The sequence below is a fragment of the Bufo gargarizans genome, chromosome 1 (genome assembly GCF_014858855.1).
Source record: "Bufo gargarizans isolate SCDJY-AF-19 chromosome 1, ASM1485885v1, whole genome shotgun sequence".
Lineage (NCBI taxonomy): Eukaryota > Metazoa > Chordata > Amphibia > Anura > Bufonidae > Bufo > Bufo gargarizans.
This window is the reverse complement of record NC_058080.1, coordinates 482,257,931-482,282,474: the sequence shown is the minus strand read 5'-3', so window position 1 is coordinate 482,282,474 and position 24,544 is coordinate 482,257,931. Positions and strand designations below refer to the sequence as shown.

At 43.3% G+C, this 24,544-nt stretch overlaps 1 protein-coding gene across 2 annotated transcripts in view; it reads right to left on the bottom strand.

The window, feature by feature from the left end:
• The window catches only part of FRMD3 (FERM domain containing 3), a 268,375-nt gene that overhangs the window by 124,634 nt on the left and 119,197 nt on the right, over positions 1–24,544 (bottom strand). For both annotated transcript variants that reach the window (XM_044273781.1, XM_044273788.1), the window contains exon 2: positions 10,983–11,087. In XM_044273781.1, the coding sequence (XP_044129716.1) occupies positions 10,983–11,087 (105 nt within the window). The remainder of the gene's footprint in view (positions 1–10,982; positions 11,088–24,544) is intronic.

Genomic DNA, 24,544 nt, shown 5'->3' with positions numbered 1-24,544 from the left:
AGCTCATATCCGACAGTATATTCTAACATAGAGGCGTTCCCATGGTGATGGGGACGCTACAAGTTAAAATATACCATCGGATTGGAGAAAACTCCAATCCGATGGTATAACAGAAGTCCAGACTTTACATTGAAAGTCAATGGGGACGGATCCGTTTGAAATGGCACCATATTGTGTCAACATCAAACGGATCCGTCCCCATTGACTTGCATTGTAATTCAGGACGGATCCGTTTGGCTCAGCACGGCCAGGCGGACACCAAAATGACTTTTTTTTCATGTCCGTGGATCCTCCAAAAATCAAGGAAGACCCACGGACGGAAAAACGGTCACGGATCACGGACCAACGGAACCCCGTTTTGCGGACCGTGAAAAAAAACGTCCGTGTGCATGAGGCCTTAGGCCTCTTTCACACTACAGTATGTCCATTTCAGTGTTTTGCGGTCTGTTTTTCACGGATCCGTTGTTCCGTTTTTTTGCTTCCGTTGTGGTTCAGTTTCCGTTCCGTTGTTCCGTTTTTCCGTATGGCATATACAGTATACAGTAATTACATAGAAAAAATTGGGCTGGGCATAACATTTTCAATAGATGGTTCAGAAAAAAACGGAACGGAAACGGAAGACATACGGATGCATTTCCGTATGTGTTCCGTTTTTTTTGCGGACCCATTGACTTGAATGGAGCCACGGACCGTGATTTGCGGGCAATAATAGGACATGTTCTATCTTTCAACGGAACGGAAAAACGGAAATACGGAAACGGAATGCATACGGAACACATTCAGTTTTTTTTTTGCGGAACCATTGAAATGAATGGTTCCGTATACGGACCGTATACGGAACGCAAAAAACGGACCGCAAAACGGAAAAAAAAAACGGTAGTGTGAAAGAGGCCTTACGGTCAGTAAAAAAAATACTGATGTATGAACAAACATTAAACTCAATAGGTATGTGTGCCATCTGCAGAAAATGGGGAAAACACACATCAGGGAAAAAACGGAAATGTGAATGAGGCCTTAGGATGAATCATGTTATATGTGTATCTATATGTGCAATTACCGTACACTGTTTCACTGTACGATCTGTGGAGAAAGAAAAATGAGGGAAATAAAGGATACAGAAATAGAAGGCCATACATATGTAGCCACTATCCAGGCCCCTGTATTTCTCTGCACAGTGTGACTGTCATGCAAGGAATAATCATTCCTCTCTGGAAGTGAATAGCTTCTTTATATTTGTTGTTGCCTTCTTAGCTACACTGTTCCTATTGCAGGGTGTTCCTCAATTATTCTGCATGACCTTGTGCATTCCTTTTTATAGCGCATCCAACAATACCACTACAGATTATACATGTAATCTAAAGAGATGTGATTTATATTTAAATTAACCAGTTAACCAAATTGAATTGACAATTATGTTTGCTTTCACTAGCCACACTAGCTGCGTTATTATTGCCAGACATGTTGGATATAAGCATCACTTAAATCTAGCCTGTCTAGCAATGTGAAGCAAGGTAAAGCAGGGTAGAAGGTCTCAAAAGGCAACACATGATGCCACGTCCTAAAGAGGTTCAAATACAGATATCAAACAAAGTCCTTGAAATCTACCAGTCTGGAAAGAATTACAAAGCCATTGCTGAGGCTCTGGGTCTCTAGCGAACCACAGTGAGCACCATTATCAACAGGAAGAAAACTTGGAAGGGTGGTGAATCTCTACAGGAGTGGCAGGTCTACCAAAATTTCACCAAGAGCTCACCAATAACTCAATCAGGAGGTCATAAAAGAACCCAGATGAACATGTAAAGAACAACAGGCCTCACTGTCCTCAGTTAAGATCAACGTACCGGACAATAAAAAATATAATATGCAAAACTAGTATCCATGGGAGAGTTGCAAGGAGCAAAACACTGCTGACCAAAAAGAACATCTCACATTTGCCCAAAAAAACAAATAAATGACCCCTAGGACTTTTGGGATAATATTATGTGGACTGTTGAGTCAAAGATGGAACTTTACAGGGGTCCTGATACATCTTGCTTATAGCCCACACTGCATTCCACCATAAGCACATTATCCGAACAGTCAAACATGGTGGTGATGGTCTACATCTGCTTTGCTCCTGCAGGACCTGGATGACATATTATAATTGATGGCACAATTAATTCTTCTCTCTATCAGAAAAAAATCCTGATGGACAATGTCTGCCCGTCAGTTTGTGAGCTAGGCAGCAGTACAATGATCCAAAGCATGCAAGCAAGTCATCTCTGAATAGCTCAAAAGAAACAACATTAAGATTTTGGTGTGGCCGAGTCAAAATCCTGACTTGAGACCCACTGAGATGCTGCGGTAAGACCTTAAATGCACAGTTCTTGCTTGAAAACCCTCCAATGTAGCCAAAATAAAACAATTCTGTAAAGAGTGGGCCAAACTTCTCCACACAGATGTAAAAGGCTCATCTCAAGCAGTGATGGTCAGTTCGCAGTGTTCGCCAGCGAACACATGCAGGCTGCCATCTTTAGTAAGGTAGACTCACCCGTCCGGCGATGCACAGGTAAGCCCTTAGGCTACTTTCACACTTGCGTTCAGAGCGGATCCGTCTGGTGTCTGCACAGACGGATCCGCTCCTATAATGCAGATGATGGGATCCGTTCAGAACGGATCAGTCTGCATTATAGTTTAGAAAAAATTCTAAGTGTGAAAAGTTGGGTTGCGTTCAGGTGTCCGCCTGCTGAGCGGAGTGGAGGACAGACGGTGCCAGACTGATGCATTCTGAGCGGATCCGCATCCACTCAGAATGCATTAGGGCAGTACGGAAGCATTCGGGGCCGCTTGTGAGAGCCTTCAAATGGAACTCACAAGCGGAGCCCCGAACGCTAGTGTGAAAGTAGCCTTACCTGTGTCGGTGTCGGGAGCCGGTCTGAAATCAAATGCGGTCACCGGGAGCAGGCAGTTCCGAGAACAGCCGCCGGGGGCCTTCATCAGACTGTTCTCGGAACTGCCTGCTCCCAGTGACCACATTTGATTTCAGACCGGCTCACGGCACAGGCACAGGTAAGGGCTTACCTGTGCATCGCCGGACGGGTCAGTATACCTTACTAAAGATGGCGGGCCGCATGTGTTCGCTGGCGAACACTGCGAACTGACCGTCACTGATCTAAAGGAATCACAAACATCTGACAGCAGTTGTTACTGCCAAGGGTGGCACAACCAGTTATTAGGCTTGGGGCAACTACATTTTCACATGGACGATACAGGTTTTGAATAAATCTTTATCTTCAATAAATGGAATGATCAGTCTTGATCTTATAATGAAATTAATTGTATGATCTGTAACATTTACATGTGGCCAATTAGTAAAAACATAAGAAATCAGGTGAGGGGCAAATATTGTTCACAGCATTGTAGATGCAGTAAAAATATGTATACTGTACAGTATACATTTCTTTGCAGCAGATGTCAATGGGTGACATAGGGGTATTTATCAAACTGGTTTAAAGGAAAACTGGCTTACTTGCCCATAGCAACCAATCACATTCCACCTTTAATTTTCCGAAGTAGCTCTGAAAAATGAAAGTTCGAATCTGGTTGCAAGGGGCACTTCCTCCGCTGTGTAATATATTTCCAGGAAGCCCCCGTGGGAGCTGATGTAGAGTTGTAGTGGACCTGATGTAGTCTTTTAAGGTCACAGTGTCCTACGTCAGGTCGTCTCTATAGCACTAAAGAATGAGGCCAGAGCTGAACGTAACAAAGTCCTTTTAGCAAAGTGCGAGGTAGAACTTGAAAAACAAACAATAGTAGCAGCAGGTTTCAGTGCAATTCTCTGAGGCAGGTTGGTTGGTGGCGATTCAGCACTTAGGTGATACTAGTGGTTGTTTGGTGAGAGGTGGCTTAGAGGTATTCTGTCACTTCACAGCAGTGTCTATAGAAAGCTCAAGGCTTCATCTTCATCTATCTGTCAGGAACATTTCAGACATACACTGGCGCATCGCTACTGTCTAGTCTACGTTTTACCACCTATCAGGCCTCTTTCACACGGGCGTCATGTTTTTTGCCCGGATAAGAGGCGGGTGCGTTGCGGGAAAATGCGCGATTTTTCTGCGCGAGTGCAAAACATTGTCATGCGTTTTGCACTTGCGTGAGAAAAATCGCGCATGTTTGGTACCCAGACCCGAACTTCTTCACAGAAGTTCGGGCTTGGGATTGATGTTCTGAAGATTGTATTATTTTCCCTTATAACATGGTTATAAGGGAAAATAATAGCATTCTGACTACAGAATGCTTTGTATAATAGTGCTGGAAGGGTTAAAAATAATAAAAAAGTTAACTCACCTTCTCCTCTTGTTAGCGCAGATGCCGGTCTGTTCTTTAGCTGTGGACTGAATGACCTGAGGTGACGTCAGATCACATGCTCCAATCACATGGTCCATCACCATGGTGATGGAGCATGTGATCTGACGTCATCAAAGGTCCTTTAGCCCACAGATAAAGAACAGACCGGCATCTGCGCTAACAAGAGGAGAAGGTGAGTTAACTTTTTTATTATTTTTAACCCCTCCAGCACTATTATACAAAGCATTCTGTATTCAGAATGCTATTATTTTCCCTTATAACCATGTTATAAGGGAAAATAATACAGTGAATAGACTGTCACCTAGAACCCATGCGTGAAAATCGCACCGCATCCGCACTTGCTTGCGGATGCATGCGATTTTCACGCAACCCCATTCATTTCTATAGGGCCTGCGTTACGTGAAAAACGCACAAAGAGGAGCATGCTGCGATTTTCACGCAACGCACAAGTGATGCGTGAAAATCACCGCTCGTGTGCACAGTCTCATAGAAATGAATGGGTCAGGATTCAGTGCGGGTGCAATGCGTTCACCGCACGCATCGCACCCGCACGGAAAACTCGCCCGTGTGAAAGGGGCCTCAGGTGGCTTACTTTTTGACAGATCATGCATCTAAATTTTGATGTATTTTTTGTGCATCTAAAGCCACACTCCATCTCTGCTAAGCCACATCCCCCCTTTCACTTCCATTATCGGATAAGGGAAAAAACTGTCTGTAATACTTAAAGGGGTTGGGGTTTCCCATCTCAACAGTTGTGACATATGACCACTTCTGGGAACTGCTCCTATCTTCAGAACGGCACCCCCAAAGAGAAGGGAGACCAACCACACATGCACAGCCACCCTCCATTCCCTGCTATGGGAGTTTCAAGAATAGCATGTTGGCCCAGCAATTTCTGGCAGCCCCATAGCAGTGGATGGAGACATGGTGCTTGCGCAGCTTGCTCTTCATTCACCGCTATGGGACTTTCGAAATAGCTAAGCGCACTCGCTCACCTGTTTTCAGAAGTCTCATAGCACTGAATAGAGGGAATGCTTCACATGCGCAGTGTGTTCTCCTTCTCTTTGAAGGCCCCATTCAGGATATAGGACATTTGTGGCATATCCTAGTGATATGCCACAAATGTTGGTATGGGACAAACCCTTTATTAAATAAATGTGGTTCATGGCCTCAGCGACAGAATTGTAGCTCACTTTCAGCTAGAATTCTTGCAAATATCATTTTATATTTCTCTAGAGAAAATAGTAGATGGGGCTTAGCAGCAAGGGCAGAACTGTATACCTCAAATGTATTCCAGTCTAGGTGGCATAGATTAGATTTTCTTGATATTAACAGGTGTGAGCTTATTTCATCTTACTTCAATGGACTTTAGACTAACAGTGGCATAAAAAAACAGAAGTCCTAGTAAGGGCATGTTTACATGATGGATTCTGACCTCGTGAGCAGGCTCCCGCAGCAGCTTCCTGAGGTCTCTGTGCATTAACAACGCCAAGAATAGACTGTACAATCTTGGTACAGTCCGGAAAACCGCACATAAAAATCCTCAGCCCATTAACAACGCCTAGAATAGACTGTACAATCTTGGTACAGTCCGGAAAACCGCACCTAAAAATCCTCAGCCCATTAACAACGCCAGGAATGGACTGTACAATCTTGGTACAGTCCGGAAAACCGCACCTAAAAATCCTCAGCCCATTAACAACGCCAGGAATGGACTGTACAATCTTGGTACAGTCTGGAAAACCGCACCTAAATATCCTTAGCCCATTAACAACGCCAGGAATGGACTGTACAATCTTGGTACAGTCCGGGAAAACAGCACCTAAAAATCCTCAGCCCTTCTGTGAATACAGTCTGGGACTCTCCTTGTCGGCGGAGGAGAGAGAGGGGCTAGAGTCTCCCCTTACGGTGGAGGAATTACAAAGGGCAATAATTGCGATGCCAAACGATAAGGCTCCTGGCCCTGATGGGCTACCTATTGAAAAGTACAAGGAATTTGGTGGGGAGCTGCTACCAAATCTTCTCAAAGTATTTGACCAGGCCCTAGCAATGGAAAGTTTACCTCCTTCTATGTATAAAGCTACCATTGTGGTGCTGCCCAAGCCAGATAAAGACCATGCATTACCTGAGTCTTACCGCCCCATCTCTCTCCTTACATCTGATATAAAGATATTAGCAAAAGCCTTAGGGATAAGACTATCCCGGGTGGTGGGGACAGTAGTGCACTCAGAAAGTCCACGGCAATCAACTTGAGAAGACTCTTCCTAAACCTACAGGCCGCAACAGGGGATGTGAAAGATAAGGCGGTTCTCTCCCTCGATGCTGCCAAAGCATTTGATAGTCTGGAGTGGAGATATTTATGGGCAGTGCTTAATAAAATGGGATTTGGACCCATCTTCATCAAGACGTTCGATTGCAAAAGATTGGATCCAGCCCATCGGCCCGAATAAACAAAGATGGGTGGGGTCCGTTAACGCTTTGGTTGGGTTGGAAAGGGGTATATACAAAAAGAGAGGGGCTATCAAGAAATTTAGGAAACATTGGGAGTGCTGGGTTACACAATCTGGTCTGGCTTCACAAGATTTGATGAGGCTCTGGGTGCGAGATAGTATGCCAATGTTGGGCCTGATTTAGGGTTACATAGGTAGGTTGATGTCAACTATAGTTATATTGACCAACAGGGAGGACACTGCAAAGAGGGAGGGAGGGGGAGGGGTAGTTGTCTGTTTGCTCCTTGTGCCAAGTTGGTGCGCATGCGCAGCAGGTTTAATTTTAAATTAAAATTATTTAAAGCAAGAAATAAGAGCATAAGCTTACAGCCATACTTTCTTTGACAAGCAGATGGATTTCACTGTCTACTATGTATAATGAAACTAATGTTTTATTGCACGTTGTAGTACTTATACTTTATTGTACCTCGATGTATGTATTTTTGCTGTATGCTTACAGTTGCTCTGTCAATAAAAATTATCTGATATAAAATAAAATAAATCCTCAGCCCATTAACAACACCAGGAATGGACTGTACAATCTTGGTACAGTCCGGAAAACCGAACCTAAAAATCCTCAGCCTATTAACAACGCCAGGAATGGACTGTACAATCTTGGTACAGTCTGGAAAACCGCACCTAAAAATCCTCAGCCTATTAACAACGCCAGGAATGGACTGTACAATCTTGGTACAGTCTGGAAAACCGCACCTAAAAATAGTCAGCCCATTAACAACGCCAGGAATGGACTGTACAATCTTGGTACAGTCTGGAAAACCGCACCTAAAAATCCTCAGCCCATTAACAACGCCAGGAATGTACTGTACAATCTTGGTACAGTCTGGAAAACCGCACCTAAAAATCCTCAGCCGCATGAACTATGGCGCAGCCTCTCATTGAAAACAATGGAAGGCAGTTTCAGCGCAGTTTTCTGAACTGAAACCAGTGCCAAAAAACTCTGTCTGAACATACCCTAAAGTTGCTGAATGTTCGCAGCGGATAATAACCCCCTACTGCAAAACATAATTGAATACATCACTTAAGTTATCCCTCTCCATGGGCACGTTGCATGCAGAATAAAAGAAATCCCTTTCTCCAGCAGCTGTTATGTCAGGATTACTGTGGTTACATAAGCATATCCCTAATGAGGATTGGCAACTGGAAGACATAATCAGAAGGAAAGCTGAACGCACGCAAATCCGTATGAACGCTGCTGCCCAAGTAGCTGTTGCTACACTTGAATCTGAACCCCACATTACAGAGTCCTTACTAATGAGCTCTTTAACCCCCTTGATGCCACACAACATAAGTTTACAGCGCAAGAAGGTTGCTGGATGAGCAGCATAGATGTATGGCATAGTGATGACATGGGCACAAAAGTGGGATGATTGGCATCTCATTTATCATTTTCCACAGTAGTTTTTGGCATGGAAAAATACTTCTGTCAGTTTTTTGGTGTCGATTTTGGTATGTCGCAAGGCCTGCACCTCCACATAACTTTGGTGCATCCACCGGTAGCACAGAGGGACTACGACCGGTGTCTAAATCGACAGTCTTAGTAAATGTCCCCCGCAGTGCGTATTACACAAGGATTTTACATGCAGACTTTAGTGCAGAAAGTCCGCAGCACAACTGGATGAGATTTTCAAAATCTCATGAACATGATGTGGAAATCTCATGTATGCGTGGTGGAAATTTTCCATGCAGATTTTGGCCTTTGCAATGCAAATGGTGAGATCGAGGGGCAAATCTGTGTCAAAATTCATGCCAAAATCTGAAAATAACACATGCAGATTTGGGTGCGGACACGCACTGAAAACAGCACAAAAATCGACATAAACTACACTGCCATGTGTATATACCCTCACAGTCTTTTCCTCAGGGCTCATTCAGATGACCATCTGAATGGGTCCGCATCCATTCATTTCAATGGGGCTGCAAAAGATGTGGACAGCACATCGCGTGCTGTCCGCATCCGTAGTTCCGTTCTGCTGCCCTGCAAGAAAGATAAATCAAGTCCTATTCTTCTCCACAATAGCAGACAAGAATAGTAATTTCTATCATAGTGCCGGCCATGTGCAGTCCACAAAGTGCTGAATGCACATCGCTGGTATGCGTTTTTTGCGGACCGCAAAACACTACGGCCGTCTGAATGAGCCCTTAGTGTCAGTTTATAGGTACCTGCACACAGTGTAAACTTTGCAGGGCACATTTACAGGCCAGCTTTAAACTCTGGTCTTAGTTTCCACCTTGCGCTGCCCTTACATTCGTTTTCATGTGGATCTACATAATTTACCATAGTGCTGATTTTATTACTAAATTGTCCTTTCACTAGTGCTAATGCGTTTTCCCACTCTAGAAAGATAACATCAGGTAATGCAAAGAAACATTAGTATCATATGTAGGCCTAAGGCCCCATGCAAACGACCATATCCGTTTTGCGGTCTGCAAATCACAGATCCGCTAAATACAGATGCGGTCCATGTTGCATCCGCATTTTTGCAGACCCACTGACTTCAATGGGTCTGTGGTCCACATTTTGCGGACAAGTTTATGCTCTAAGTATTAGCTTTAGTTTGCATCCGTTCTGATGATCAACGATCATCCGTGGGCTTTCTGCATCCGTATGTCCAATACGGATGACACACAGAGGGCAAAAAACTGACACACAAACTAAACACGGATTCTTCAAGGAAATCTTCAAAGAATAACCACTGACCATCTTGTCACAGAAGGCATCAAGGTGAGGATGCCCAGCTTTCTATTTCCAGTTGTAATTAAGGACACACTTGATGCAGTTTTTGAATCCAACACCGGAAGTGTTTCCGATGCCCTGAATGTGTAGCAGCACCCTTAGCCAGTAGCTCACCTTTGATGAGGTGAGGTGAGGTGGCTGCCTCAGGTGCAAAGGAAATTATGCGTAGTGTAATGAAGAGCAAGCAGCACTTGCATGGAGCTCCACTCCTCTTCAAACAGCTGATCAGTGGGGGTGTCGGACCCCGCCGACTTGATATTGATTAACTATCCTGAGGACAGGTCATCAATATAAAATCCTTGCAAAACCTCTTTAATCATAGGACAACCCTTTTAATAAAAAATGTGTGTTTGTTTGGTTTCTAAAGCTGGCATGTATATACACTACGCTGCGAACTGCAGAAAGATGTTCACTAGCAAATTTATCCCATATGACGGCTCAGGCTCCAGTTCTCCATCACCCATCCTGGAAAATCTTCTATGCTGATTTATTACCAGATTAAAAACTTTAATTTTGCTGTGGAGGTCTCCATAACTTTTTTAAGCCAGGAGTGTATGTATCAGCACTAAGGAGTCCATTGAGAGAAAAATTTTAAGGGAACCTGTCTTCAACTTTATGCTGCCCATACTAACGGCAGTATAAAGTAGAGACAGGGGAGTTGATTTCAGCGGTCTGTCATTTATAAGTTAAAAGTAAGTGGTTGCCGAGAACCAACATCACATTCATTGCAGGCTGGGCCTGGAAAAGAGTCCCGGCCACCTGAGAAGAGGCCTGGTTACTCATGAAGTCCTGCTCTCCTGCCCACCTGCTGATGATTGATGGTGTTCTGCCTAGTTTTCTCCCATTCTCTCTAGGAGAGAACTGCCAGTCATCAGCAGATGGGTGAGAGTGCAAGAGATTCTGAATAACCAGGACTCTTCTCAGGTAGATTTGACTCTTTTCAAGGCCTGGGCTGCAATGATTATGATGCTGGTTCTCAGCAACCACTTACTTTAAGCTCATGAGTGACACAGCGCTGAGATCAGCATTTCTGTCACTATTTTATGCTGCCCTCAGCGAGGTCAGCATAAAGTTCATGACAGGTTCCCTTTAAAAGAGTTGTCGAAGATTAGAAAATCCTGTCTGTTTTCTTTCAAAAGCAGTCCACACTTCTCAGGTTGTGTCTGATATTGCAGCTCAGCTCCTTTGAAGTAAATAGGGATGAGCCTAAAAACCACACAAGTGCTGTGGACGGGTATGGTGCTGTTTTTGGAAAAAAAAGCAACCCAGTTTTTTGTATCCTGGACAGACCAAGAGCTGTGTGTCTCACTGCCGCATTTTGATTTTCCTTTAAGCATTTAACAGCCCTTTACATTTCTATAAAGAATGTATGGAAAAATGAGAATACATACTCTTTGCTTTTCTGGGTCAACAAAGCGGATTCCAAAATAGTCCTTCTCCAACAAGCTGTAGTGATTGCAGATGTGATCGATGAGAAACTGGCCTTTGGTCTCTTTCTAGAAGAAATAAAAAGTGCTTATTAGTATAAGAATATGACCTGACCTGGTGGCAAAGAAAGTCACTGTTCAGTGAAGAATCATTGGATCACCTCTATCAATATCCTAGTTAAATGCCATCACTTATGTTAGGGGTTACCCAACTTCTGAAAACAAATCTAAGCAGCCGTTGAAAAAATACTACTTGCCTTTCCAATACCTCACAGATCCAGTGCAGATGTCCTGGAAGTCCCCCGACTGAGACCGCTGCAGCCAATCAGTGGTCTCAGCGGTCATGTGCAGCACTACACTACTAGTATTGGTGCCTTATGTTTGTTCACAGACCCCTTGAGGATGGTAGTGATACTAGACCTAGGCCAGGGATGCTTAAAATGCTGCTGCCATTAAGTTTCATTGATACATATGACTTTTTGATAATTTTTTATTCCATTTTTATTGAGAGACAAGGTGACAAAAAATAACAATTCTGGCATTATATATTTTTTAAGGCATTCAATTTGAAAGCTAAATAATGTGATCATTTAACATTTCTGATATTTCTGGACATGGGGATAAAAACTTTAATTATTCTTTATTTGATACATATTTTTTTTATTTTTTTTTAACAATTCTTAAATATTTTACCATCTTTTTAGTCTCCCAAGGGGACTGGAACCTATGATCACTTCATTACATGTAAAATACACTGCAATACTTCTGTATTGCAGTGTATTGTGATGTTATCTGCATCCTATCACACCAAACATGTCAGACCTAATGGGAAAGTGGGGGTGATTGGGAAAAGAGAGAGCTCCCTTGCTCCGTCTGACCACTCAGTAGTTACCACAACATCTGAGAAAAAGGAGGTAGGTGTAAGCTGTGTAACACAGCCGCAGCTGGCACCGCTTGCCATTCCTCCACCCAAGCTGTCAGGCTCAACTACATACACTCCTCTGCTACCTGTGAGATACATGTACAAAAAAGTGTCTAAAGGGGTTAAGTTTAAACTATACCAAAAATACACTTTCATATCATATTTAATACCTCCATACAAGACTTAAAATACAATATAATAATATCTTCTGTATCACTGTACAATCTGCTACAAAATAAAGTGACAGAAATATAACAGATACATGGACGACCCAATTAAAGGTTACAAGCCTGATTCATATTAGTGGGAGGGGTAGCAATTCTGAAATTTGAAAGCTATCCTGCAGTCCCTCCGCCAACAATTACCGTAAACAAAAATAATTTTCATGCCTAAAAAGCCATTATCCTTCGTTTGATGGCCAAACTCATCTTGAAAGACAAAGAGATTGAAAGAGTTGGCGGTCATGAATAGCTAGTCTCAAATGCATAGACCTGTATCGATACATTGGAAGATATTTTACTAAAATCTTGAATCCAGTTCTAAATTTCTTCTTTTCTATATGTATTGGACTGCTGTAAGTGTCTGTACATGGATAGGAGCCTGTATTTTACTGAGCGGAGCGATAAACAGCTGACCATTGTCTATTTCAAAGAGTTGTGTTCTTCGCTAGACCTTCTGCACTAACAGGAGTGTACAGTTTCAGTTGAAGACCTGTTGGTAGGCTGTGCATACATTTCTACAGTATCCACAAACTAGACTTTGAACATGATCCAGCAGCATATTGGATTTGTACCCAGTACAGTACTGACATGAAATAACATTGCCGCTTCCTTGTACCTTATTTTTAGACCACAGAGAGGTAGAAAGGCTTTAGCATAGAGATAGTGTTATCAGATAGGGCTCTTAAGTTTGATGTTCTCATTAATCTATGGGTGATCACTGAAAATAGGATGCAGGCTGCAAAATCCATTATTATACTGTATTATATTGACAGCTTCTGGCATACTATATGTATTTTATGATAATTACTGGGAAGTATTCAATCAGCCAAGTGTCTGCGCAGAACTAAACTTGTTCTACTTTCACACTTGCGTTCGTCGGTCCGCTCGTGAGCTCCGTTTGAAGGAGCTCACGAGCGGACCCGAACGCCTCCGTCCAGCCCTGATGCAGTCTGAATGGAGCGGATCCGCTCAGACTGCATCAGTCTGGCGGCGTTCAGCCTCCGCTCCGCTCGCCTCCGCACGGCCAGGCGGATAGCTGAACGCTGCTTGCAGCGTTCGGGTGTCCGCCTGGCCGTGCGGAGGCGAGCGGATCCATTCAGACTTACAATGTAAGTCAATGGGAACGGATCTGCTTGAAGATGACACCATATGGCTCAATCTTCAAGCGGATCTGTCCCCCATTGACTTTACATTGAAAGTCTGAACGTATCCGCTCAGGCTACTTTCAGACTTAGAAATTTTTCTAAGTTATTAATGCAGACGGATCCGTACTGAACGGAGCCTCCGTCTGCATTAATATGATCGGATCCGTTCAGAACGGATCCGATCAAGCGCAAGTGAGAAAGTAGCCTTAGGGTGGGTTCACACTAGTGTTAGGGATTCCATTATGGCTTTCCGTTATAACATGGTTATAACGGAATCCATAAGACGGAAGGACGGAATAGACTTGTATTATGACGGAATGCAAAATAGAAGGCTTTAAAAGGCATTCCGTTTGCTTTCCGTCCTAATAGAAGTCAATGGTAATCAAAACGGATCCGTCTGGGTTCTGTTATGCAAGACAGAAAACAAAGTCCTATCGACAAGACTTTGTTTTCCGTCTTGCACAACGGGACCCAGACAGATTCGTTATGCTTTCCCATAGACTTCTATTAGGACGGAAAGCAAACGGAATGCCTTTTAAAGGCTTCCGTTTTGCATTCTGTCTGGGTATTCAGTTATTTCCCGTTATAACCATGTTATAACGGAAAGCTATAACGGAATCCCTAACGCTAGTGTAAACCCACCTTTAGCATGTTGTACAACCAGAGCCTGTTCTTGTTCCATGGCCAAACTGAATGAATCTTTAACACATTCAAGTCAAGCAGCCATATTTATTCGAGACTCAGCAGGTACAGTGAAAGTGTCAGATTGAGATTTATATATTATAGATAATAATCAACCATGCTAGTTGATCTAGACACTGAAATATAGACGGTTGTCTAAACGCCCTTAAAGAGTCACTGTACTTTCACACAATTTCATTTTATTCAATAGAGAATGGTGGAACTAGTAAATTTCTATATCACTTCATTAAAAAAAATATGCCTTCAACTACCTTAAAAAAAAGCTGCAAAGTCATGGCCACTAGGGATCTTACTTCCACCTAAGTTGCAGTCGTGGGGGGTGTCAGAGCTTGCTGAGATAGTGAGCCAAATAAAACAACTGCTTCTACACTCCTGAACATCACAGCAGCCGCCTGCCTTTCTGTAAATGTGATTTATCCCTCCTTATCAGCTTTCTGAGCTCCGTAGAAGTAAAAAAAAAAAAAATATATATATATATATATATATATATATATATATATATACACATATAGTAGTACTGTAAGTAAGGGAAAGCATGTCACAGTAGTACAGTGCTGGCAGATTCCACAGCAGAGAGATACTCCTGCTTCTGAGTGAAATGCACCTAGCTGTGCAGGCAGAACAGGCAAAAATATAGCTGAAAAAACATTAGGGAAGCCCAATAGTAACCGTTCCTTCACAGTTATGATTGTACAAAGAAGCATAGTCATTATGGAAACTTTTTTTTTTTAAATTCAGGTGCACTTTAAGTGCCCTTTTATATAGGGTAATGCACAGGCAATGATTGTGAACAAGGTGAAAGTTCCCAATAACTATCTGATCATGAGAGGAGAAGAGAGGTGCACTTGCATGCAGTAATCATCCTCTCTATATATAGAGACAAACTATTGCTATTGAAATTACTAGGGGGTTAATTATAGTATGATGGCCTACGGCAGTGAAGGTGTTAATCTTGTGGATGTGAATCTCTAGTGGTCTTTGGCAATGAAGGGTTTAGGCCTCACGCACACGACCGTTGTGTGCATCCGTGGCCGTTGTGCCGTTTTCAATTTTTTTTTCGCGGACCCATTGACTTTCAATGGGTCCGTGGAAAAATCGGAAAATGCACCGTTTGGCAGCCGCATCCGTGATCCGTGTTTCCTGGCCTATTTTTTTACAGCCAACGGTTCACGGACCAATTCAAGTCAATGGGTCAGTGAAAAATCACGGATGCACACAAGATTGTCATCCGCGTCCGTGATCCGTGTCCGTGATCCGTGTCCGTTTTTTCCTATCATTTCAATGGCAAACTTGACTTAGATTTTTTTTTCATTTTTCATGTCCGTGGATCCTCCAAAAATCAAGGAAGACCCACGGACGAAAAAAACGGTCACAGATCATGGACCCCGTTTTTGCGGACCTTAAAAAAAAACGGTCGTGTGCATGAGGCCTTAATGTCAGTATATGGTTGTAGTCAGTGAGAGGGATTAATTACTGTATCCTTGGTGGTCTAATGCAGTGAATTCTGAGCATAGCACATGATAGATGGAGAGCTGAGCGCCGTGATATATAGGTTTATATGATTTGGAGCAGTATTTATAAGTAAATCCTGATAGGACTCATGAGAGAAGGCTAGTACTTGTCTGCAGCAGCCAAATACAGACATGTCATCTCTGCAGCCAAAAAACCAGTCTGATAGGCAGCACTGGAGGCGGGGAGGGGGCTGAACTAGGTAGGTGTTGGTTTTTTATTTTATCTGAATTGCTGCTTTGGGGGACATTTTTTTAAAACTCAGACACAATACATTCACAATAAAATGTTTAGCAGGTAAATCAATTGTTCTCCAGTAGGGTAACAGCCACATGCAGTGATGGACAGTACTTACTGAAGAGGCAAGGTTTAGAGTTCAGAGCTAGCTGTTGTCACCCTCCATAGGGGTGGCTACATTAGTAGACTAGCCAATTCACAGAGTATATTAGTGTGGACCAGAAGTCAGAGTCTCCATTCATTTCTATGAGAGTAACATTGAGGTTCTCATAGGAATGAACAGAGAGCTTGACCTCGGGTGCACACTAATATACTCTGTGAATCTGCTAGTCAGAACAGAGGTCCCATGGAGCAATGCCAGCATGGGACAGGTCGGTAAGGCAAATCTTTGCTCTGTCACCTCTTATGTGGTATTTAACTGAAACCAATTAACTGAAACCAATATTTAAAAAACTATTATTTATTCTTCATGAACATTCAACTTTTCTATTAATCCCATCTTTATAGCAGATTTAATTGTACACGTTAGTATTTATTCTCAAACTGTAAGGCTTTCTGAAGAACTGACCAAGAAAACCCATGGCATTACAAGAAACTAAAAGTTTCTGGAGGATGAAAGCCGATCAGTTGACAGGAGTCTCTCATCCTCTGACTGATTATTGGTTCACATATAATGCACTGCTGAAATCATCTCACAAATCCCTTAAACACGGCATAAGCATATGGTGAGTGAATTAACAGGATTTTCCCATTTGTTTCTTTCACTACTGTTTACAAGATTTTGCAGGGAATTAAAAAGCTGCAATGGTCCTCCAGTAAACATTGACTAAGGGTCCATTTACACGTCCGTAGGTGTTTTAATCGCCGCAACTAAAATAGAAAATGCCTTTTCTTGTCCGCAATAGGGCATGTTCTATTTAGAATTGCGGATCCGGAAATGCGGATTGCGGACAGCACATAGCATCCTGTTCGGCCCCATTAAAAACAAATGGGTCTGCAAAATCCTAAACGGATCCGGAAAAAAAAATTGCGGACGTGTGAATGGACCCTTATACTGAGTGCTGAAATGTGGTACATCTCTAGTCTGATTAATGGCATCACTGGCATAGAGACATGAACAAAATAACCTGTATGGCATAGCCTTTTCATTTTCCTCAATGACAGATTTACATTGTAAGTGGCATTCATCACAAAAATATATTTCAGACTCTAAAACCAGATCTGTCTCTTTCATAGGGCAACTGGTAGCAGCAGGTGCCATTTCCTACTTAACAGGAGGCCAGGCATTGTAAACCTGTCCACATACTGAAGCCTCATCCCCACCAGCCAACTTTCCTGTTTACTAGCTATAGTGTTCCTCTACCAGAGATCCTGCACTATTCTACACCATACATACAGGGGAATTCTAAACAAAATGACAAAAAATAACTTTGTTATAAGTAATGTAAGAAGGTACAAGGAATCATCGTGGATGATAGGTACGTGTCACCGAGGTTCCTGGCTTCGGTGGAGTGAGAGTTTTTATTTGTCAGCAGCAGTTGCTGTTTGACACCTTGGTACTTAGCATGGCTGTAATAGCTGATCCGGGACGGCTCTTACTGGGAGTAGTCAAAGTGCTGGGTGGGTGACTACTCCCCACATTCCAGGCTGGGTTTTTCTAGGCATAAAAAACCAGCCAGCACTGCCAGGTGGAGAGGATTACCTCCGTCTGACAGTGGAGCTCAGGAGGTCTGTTCTGGGATCTGGGGCCTGTGCTGGGCTGGATAGCGGAGACCTGTCTGTAACAGAAACAGGCCGCCTAAAGCCTGTATTTGAACTTTCTGAGGCAGAACTCCCAACAAGGTGACTTTTGTTTTATTAACTTACCATTGGCATCATGTGTGAATAAACACTGAAGTTTGAATTACGAACTTGCATTTTGCCTCTGTACTGCGCCCGCTTATCCTAACTACCAGAGCGAATCCCCACAGTAATAAAATGTATAATCTCTGGGCGGCTCGACTGCTGGAATCACTCTGATCATGAAAAGGGGGTCCCAAAACTCCCCGTGTGAGTGAAGCAGTAGTGCACATGCATGATCAATAGAGATGAGCGAATCAAAGTTTACTAAGGCTGGGTTCAGACCTGAGCGTTCGGGATGGAGCGCTCTTTATGCGCGATTGTATACGCGTTTACAATCACGGCTCCGGAACAAGCGAACGCCCATTGTCACGCGTTCCCGGAAGTCTATGTACGGGAACGCGCGACAAGACGCCCCAATGAAGCTCCTGTACTTCTTGGGGCGTCGGGCGTTTTACAGCGCAATCGTACGCACTGTAAAACGCTCAGGTGAGAACCATTCCCATAGGGAATCATTGGTTCCTGCCTGTTGAGCGTTTTACAGCGCGTAGGAACGCGCTGTAAAACGCTCAGGTCTGAACCCAGCCTGAGTGAAATTCAATCCAAATTTCTGGAAAAATTCTATTCGTCCCAAAGTCAAATTTCCTCGCGCTTCGTGGTAACAAATTGCATTTTTTCTAAAATGGCTGCTGCATATGTAACAAAGTGAAAGTAAGAAGCCCAGGAATGAGGGAGCACCCACAATGCCATGCAAACAGCCATTCAGCAGATAGCCAGCACCTGTGATGACACAGCTCTATAAAAAAGCCTCATTCCCGGTTTCCGCCATTTTACAGTGAACCTAGTGCAGGGAGAAACGTTACAGGCGCTAGATACAGTGATCAGTTAAGACTTTAAAGATTGAGCAGTTCAAGTAAAGATTATTCATAGTGTAGGGAAAGGATAGGGAGGCATTATCCACACTGGAGGGAGAGAGCAGGGACCAATAGGAGTGTGTAATGCCTGGGTAATAGGAGCTATTCTATCACACCTTGCTGCACTAATTGGGGTTACTAAAAGTGATCTAATACTACAGATTTTAGGTTGTATTAAACAGTGTGCAGTGATTCTAAGAGCGACGCCTGTCATCTGCATGTCATACTGGCTCACAGTATTATTTAATTACCAAAGCAGACTCCCTATGCATGTTACTGCAAGGCACAGTGTTCTACACCACTGTAAAGGCTCTCAGCAGCCAGGAAATAGCGTTTTTTTTAACGCGATTCATCACAAATAAATTCAGATCGAATCAAATCTTTTTGAGAGATGTATTAATCTCTAATGACTACCATTCCATTCACAATCCAGAAGACTGGCAGAGTAAGGGCTCTTTCACACCTGCGTTCTTGTCTTCCGGCATAGAGTTCCGTCGTCGGGGCTCTATGCCGGAAGAATCCAGATCAGTTTTATCCTAATGCATTCTGAATGGAGTGAAATCCGTTCAGGATGCATCAGGATGTCTTCAGTTCCGGACCGGAACGTTTTTTGGCCGGAGAAAATACCGCAGCATGCTGCGCTTTTTGCTCCAGCCGAAAATCCTGAAGACTTACCGCAAGGCCGGATCCGGAATGAATGCCCATTGAAAGGCATTGATCCGGATCCGGCCTTAAGCTAAACGTTGTTTCGGCGCATTGCCGGATCCGATGTTTAGCTTTTTCTGAGTGGTTACCATGGCTGCCAAGACGCTAAAGTCCTGGCAGCCATGGTAAAGTGTAGCGGGGGAGCAGCATACTTACCGTCCGTGTGGCTCCCGGGGCGCTCCAGAGTGACATCAGGGCGACCCACGCATATGGATGACGTGATCGCATGGCACGTCATCCATGCGCATGGGGCGCTCTGACGTCATTCTGGAGCGCCCCGGGAGCCGCACGGACTGTAAGTATACCGCTCCCCCGCTCCCCGCTCCTACTATGGCAACCAGGACTTTATTAGCGTCCTGGCTGCCATAGTAACACTGAAAGCATTTTGAAGACGGATCCGTCTTCAAATGCTTTCAGTACACTTGCGTTTTTCCGGATCCGGCGTGTAATTCCGGCAAGTGGAGTACACGCCGGATTCGGACAACGCAAGTGTGAAAGAGGCCTAAGAACAGTGGTCAGCTATTGTGTCAGTGCACAGAGGGATGTTCTCACATGCCCAATACTGCACCATTAGACGGCAGGCATGTTAATGACGTTTCTATTGTACTGCTGGAGAACTGGATCAGGGAGAGGAGCAGCACTGTAGGTGCAAATAAAGCTCTGTATGTATCTTACCTCCCACTCCTTGGAATCTGGGGCCTGTACTCTTTTAATTCCTTCAAACTGCAATAATCTATTACATTTCTGTCAATTGACTCCTACTCCTTTAGCTGCCCTTACTGTGCATCAAACACAACTGTTGTAATGCCTTCAGTATGGCCATCACCGGGAAAGTTTAAAAGACATTTAAAAAAAAGAACAATCAGAATTTCTACATAATAGTTTGTGCATATCGCATCTATTAGGCTTATTGCACATGACCGTATTGCTTTTTCAGTGTTTTGAGGTCCGTTTTTCCCGGATCCGTTGTTCTGTTTTTTGTTTCCGTTTTTCCGTTCCGTTTTTCCGTATGAGATATATAGTATACACTAATTACATAGAAAAAATTGGTCTGGGCATAACATTTTCAATCGATGGTTCCGCAAAAAAGGAACGGATACAGAAGACATACAGATGCATTTCAGTATGTGTTCCTTTTTTTTTTGCGGGCCCATTGACTTGAATGTAGCCACGGAAGGTGATTTTTGGGCAATAATAGGACATGTTTTATCTTTCAACGGAACTGAAAAACGGAAATACGGAAATGGAATGCATACAGAGTACATTCCGTTTTTTTGTGGACCCATTGAAATGAATCATTCCATATACGGACCATATACGGAAAAATCGGGACGGAAATGGGAAAAAAAACGGTTGTGTGCATGAGAAACTAAAATTAAATACATGATAGATTGTGATGTATAGAGCAAATGCGGAGGACTGTTTCCTACAAGGGGAGTTATAGGCTACTTAGGGGGCTGCGCTAGTTAAAAAAAAACTAATTCCACAATAGCCTGAACTTGAACATAATCCTTTTTTACATCTTTAACCATGTAACCTTTTAATTTTGAACCTTTGTGACTGGACTTTAAAAAAAAAATTTTGACTCGATGCATTGAAATGATCAGGTCCCATGGTAGAAGAAGAAAATGTAGCGCACATGGGCATCTATTTAAATCCACATTTAACCAAGTCCAAATCTAATTAGGTTCATTTGAAGTAATTATGTATGGTACATAATGTAATTAATTAAATATAACTTACAAGCCTATTAGCTCAATCTTTAAGCTTTTTTTTTGATTCAGTCTTACTAAGAGAGGATTAAAAAAGATTTTAACAGATACAAATGTAGATTCTGGTCTTAAAGGAATTCCACAGAAAGTACCTGTTTTAGAAATATGTATTCATTTTACTAGCTGAAGCCAACTATCTTCATTTGTAAGCTTAGGGATTGCCCAGGATTTTAATCCTGATGGTCTATACTCAGGAGCTGCGCCTGCACAGTCACAGCTCCGAAGCAGAGCCTTTGCCCTTACTGTGCATGTGCAAACTCCCCGGGGAACTGGGGAGAGAGATTAGTCACCGTGAGGACAACAACCACCCTCAAGTTCAAGACACTACGCCTCCTGCAGCCCCGCTTGCTGCAGAGAGTTGCAGCACAGTGTTTGTGAAGGTGAAGGCAAGAAATTATCTTAGGGCTCTTTCACACCTGCGTTCTTTTCTTCCGGCATAGAGTTCCAGCGTCGGGGCTCTATGCCGGAAGAATCCTGATCAGTTTTATCCTAATGCATTCTGAATGGAGTGAAATCCGTTCAGGATGCATCAGGATGTCTTCAGTCCCGGACCGGAACGTTTTTTGGCCGGAGAAAATACCGCAGCATGCTGCGCTTTTTGCTCCGGCCAAAAATCCTGAACACTTGCCGCAAGGCCGGATCCGGAATTAATGCCCATTGAAAGGCATTAATCCGGATCCGGCCTTAAGCTAAACGTCGTTTCGGCGCATTGCCGGATCCGACGTTTAGCTTTTTCTGAATGGTTACCATGGCTGCCGGGACGCTAAAGTCCTGTTTGCCATGGTAAAGTTTAGTGGGGAGCGTATACTTACCGTCCGTGCGGCTCCCGGGGCGCTTCAGAGTGACGTCACGGCGCCCCACGCGTATGGATGACATGATCGCATGGCACGTCATTGATGCGCATGGGGCGCTCTGACGTCATTCTGGAGCGCCCCGGGAGCCGCACGGACTGTAAGTATACTGCTCCCCCGCTCCCCACTACTACTATGGCAACCAGGACTTTAATAGCGTCCTGGCTGCCATAGTAACACTGAACGCATTTTGAAGACGGATCCGTCTTCAAATGCTTTCAGTTCACTTGCGTTTTTCCGGATCCGGCGTGTAATTCCGGCAAATTGAGTACACGCCGGATCCGGACAACGCAAGTGTGAAAGAGCCCTTAGTGCCAAAAAATTCAACACAAAACTATATAATCTGCAAATAAATATTTCAGGATTTCAGTTGACTGATCTTAAATTGGTTTTCCAGGAGTGGAATATTGATGATCTGTCTTCAGGATTGGTCACCAATATCTGATTGGTAGAGGTACTGCTACTTACTTACAGCTTTCAAGCTCTATCGCGGCTGTGCTTGGTACTGCAGCCCAGGTTCATTCACTTGAATGGCATTGAGCTGCACATGCACTTGGCATCACTAGCCGAGGAAGAGGCAGAAGCTGCAATCAGCTGGGGTGCCAGGAGTTGGACCCCCATCAATCAGGTATTGATGACCTATCCTCCGGATCAGTCATTAATGTTCTACTCCCGGAGAACCCCTCCAATTAAACAAACATTCTTTTCATCGTTTCTCCATAGAAAATGTTTCAAGCTAGAGATAAACTGAGTGGTGCAAATATATATCGTACTGGCTCAGCAGACCTGCTAAATCCATTTGCCATCCAGAAGCAGGATAATGACCGGAATTACTGCGCTGCATGCAAAGATAATGGCACAAGACTAATTTATTTTTTATTGATCTGCTACTCAACTGACTTCCGACAGCACTGACTTCTACTTTGCTTGGAGGTAAAAATAAATAAATGTGCCTGTGATGTAACACAGATCCAGGAAGACGAGTAACGGATTCTGGAACATAAGACCCGCTTTGTCAGATGGCTCATTACGTTTCATGGTATCTCTCCAGAGGCCGCTAGTAAACTCTTCCATAGGTAGGCTACTCTCTTTCTGATTGCCTCAATTACCTTGCTACAGAAGGGTTCAGTAGGCAGCATTTTCATCATCTTCCTTAAATGCATGATTGGTTTTAGGAGCATGTAAGGACAACAGTTCTCATAAAATATGTACATTTCTATTTGACTGCATGTTACAGAAATATGCTGTGTCGTACGGGACGCTTTATACCAAGCTTTGGGGCTTGACAACAGCGCACTTTACATACAAATACTGACCATGGATTATATTATTATATAAAAGACCTAGTCAGTAAAACTGCAATGAACTGTCTAAAATGTGACAAATTTTAAATAAAAATATGAAAACGGCCTACATGTTTCCCAGCGAGCGGACACTTTCTGCTTTCCCTCTTCTCTTTCTTTTTAGGAAAGGATGGTCCATTACTTTGACTTTTTAAAGGGGTTCTCCAGGCTTTCTTGAAAATCTTGCTGTGTGCTAACCTATGGAGGGAAGTTGCTCTTACCCATCTGTTACTCCACCGATTCTGCTGTCTTCGCTTGGCCTACATGACTGCCGGGACTGGATGAGGGTTTTTCCTTAGTCTTCCTGTTTAACTGCAAATACTATAAATGCAACTGAACAGGAAGACTCAGGAACACACCTGGTCAGGACATGAGCGGAAGAGTCCGCATCCGACCCCGGTGGTATCATGAGCACAGCAGAGGCTGCGGAATCGGTGGGGCAATGGAGGGGTAAGTCCTGAGCAGATTGTCTTTCCTTAATAAGTCAGCACACAACACGATATGTAGAAAGCCAGGAGAACCCTTTTAATAACCTTGCCAGTTGACAATGGAGTTGCGATCTGACTGTACGTGTCTGCTGATATCTACAGAGCCATCGTGGTGAATAGTCTGCGATTCTCAGTATATTTGGTCTAGAAATAGTAATAGTACAAAATGGACTATGACTTGGCCTGCTCAGTTATTTACAGATATTGCACATTTTCATTAAATCTGAGTTTTCTTTTGGAAAATAATGCATCTGTGCTTCTAATAACGGCCTTCTGATCACAGCCTTAGATTTGCACACATACTTTCCTTATTATGCTCATAATCTCGGTATTTTAGGAGCAGTTATTAGAGGTTTCTTAGTGCAAACAAATATTTGCTGGATGTGCAGCTCCAACTTGCCACAGAGAACACTGAGACACTGAACGTGAAACAGGCTGGCACACGGAATGGCCAAATAAATTGTCACTTCAGTTGCCATGGAAATAGAGCAAAATCTAAATGACTGGCACGCAGCAACAAAAACAGTCTATGTTTTAGGGAAGCACACAGATTTAACAGGCTGCTGACTCTCCACGCCTATTCAAATCCAAGGTTATTCTGACAGCGTGATCAAGAATGGAAAGTATTGCGCCTTGTCTATACAGGATGCTTCTAACAGACTATGTAAAATATGCATCATTCCCGGCAGCAGGCACCCTTACTACCTACCAGTCACTGCAAAAGAATATTTCATTTTCTGTCTTTCCTAGTCAAGTTCTTAAAGATCATACTTTGTATTTGGCGGAGACTATTCTACAGTAGCTGTGTTTATTCCAATTAAATGATATAAAGAAAGAAAAAAATGAAGGAAAGAAAGAAAATAACAAGAAAGATTGCA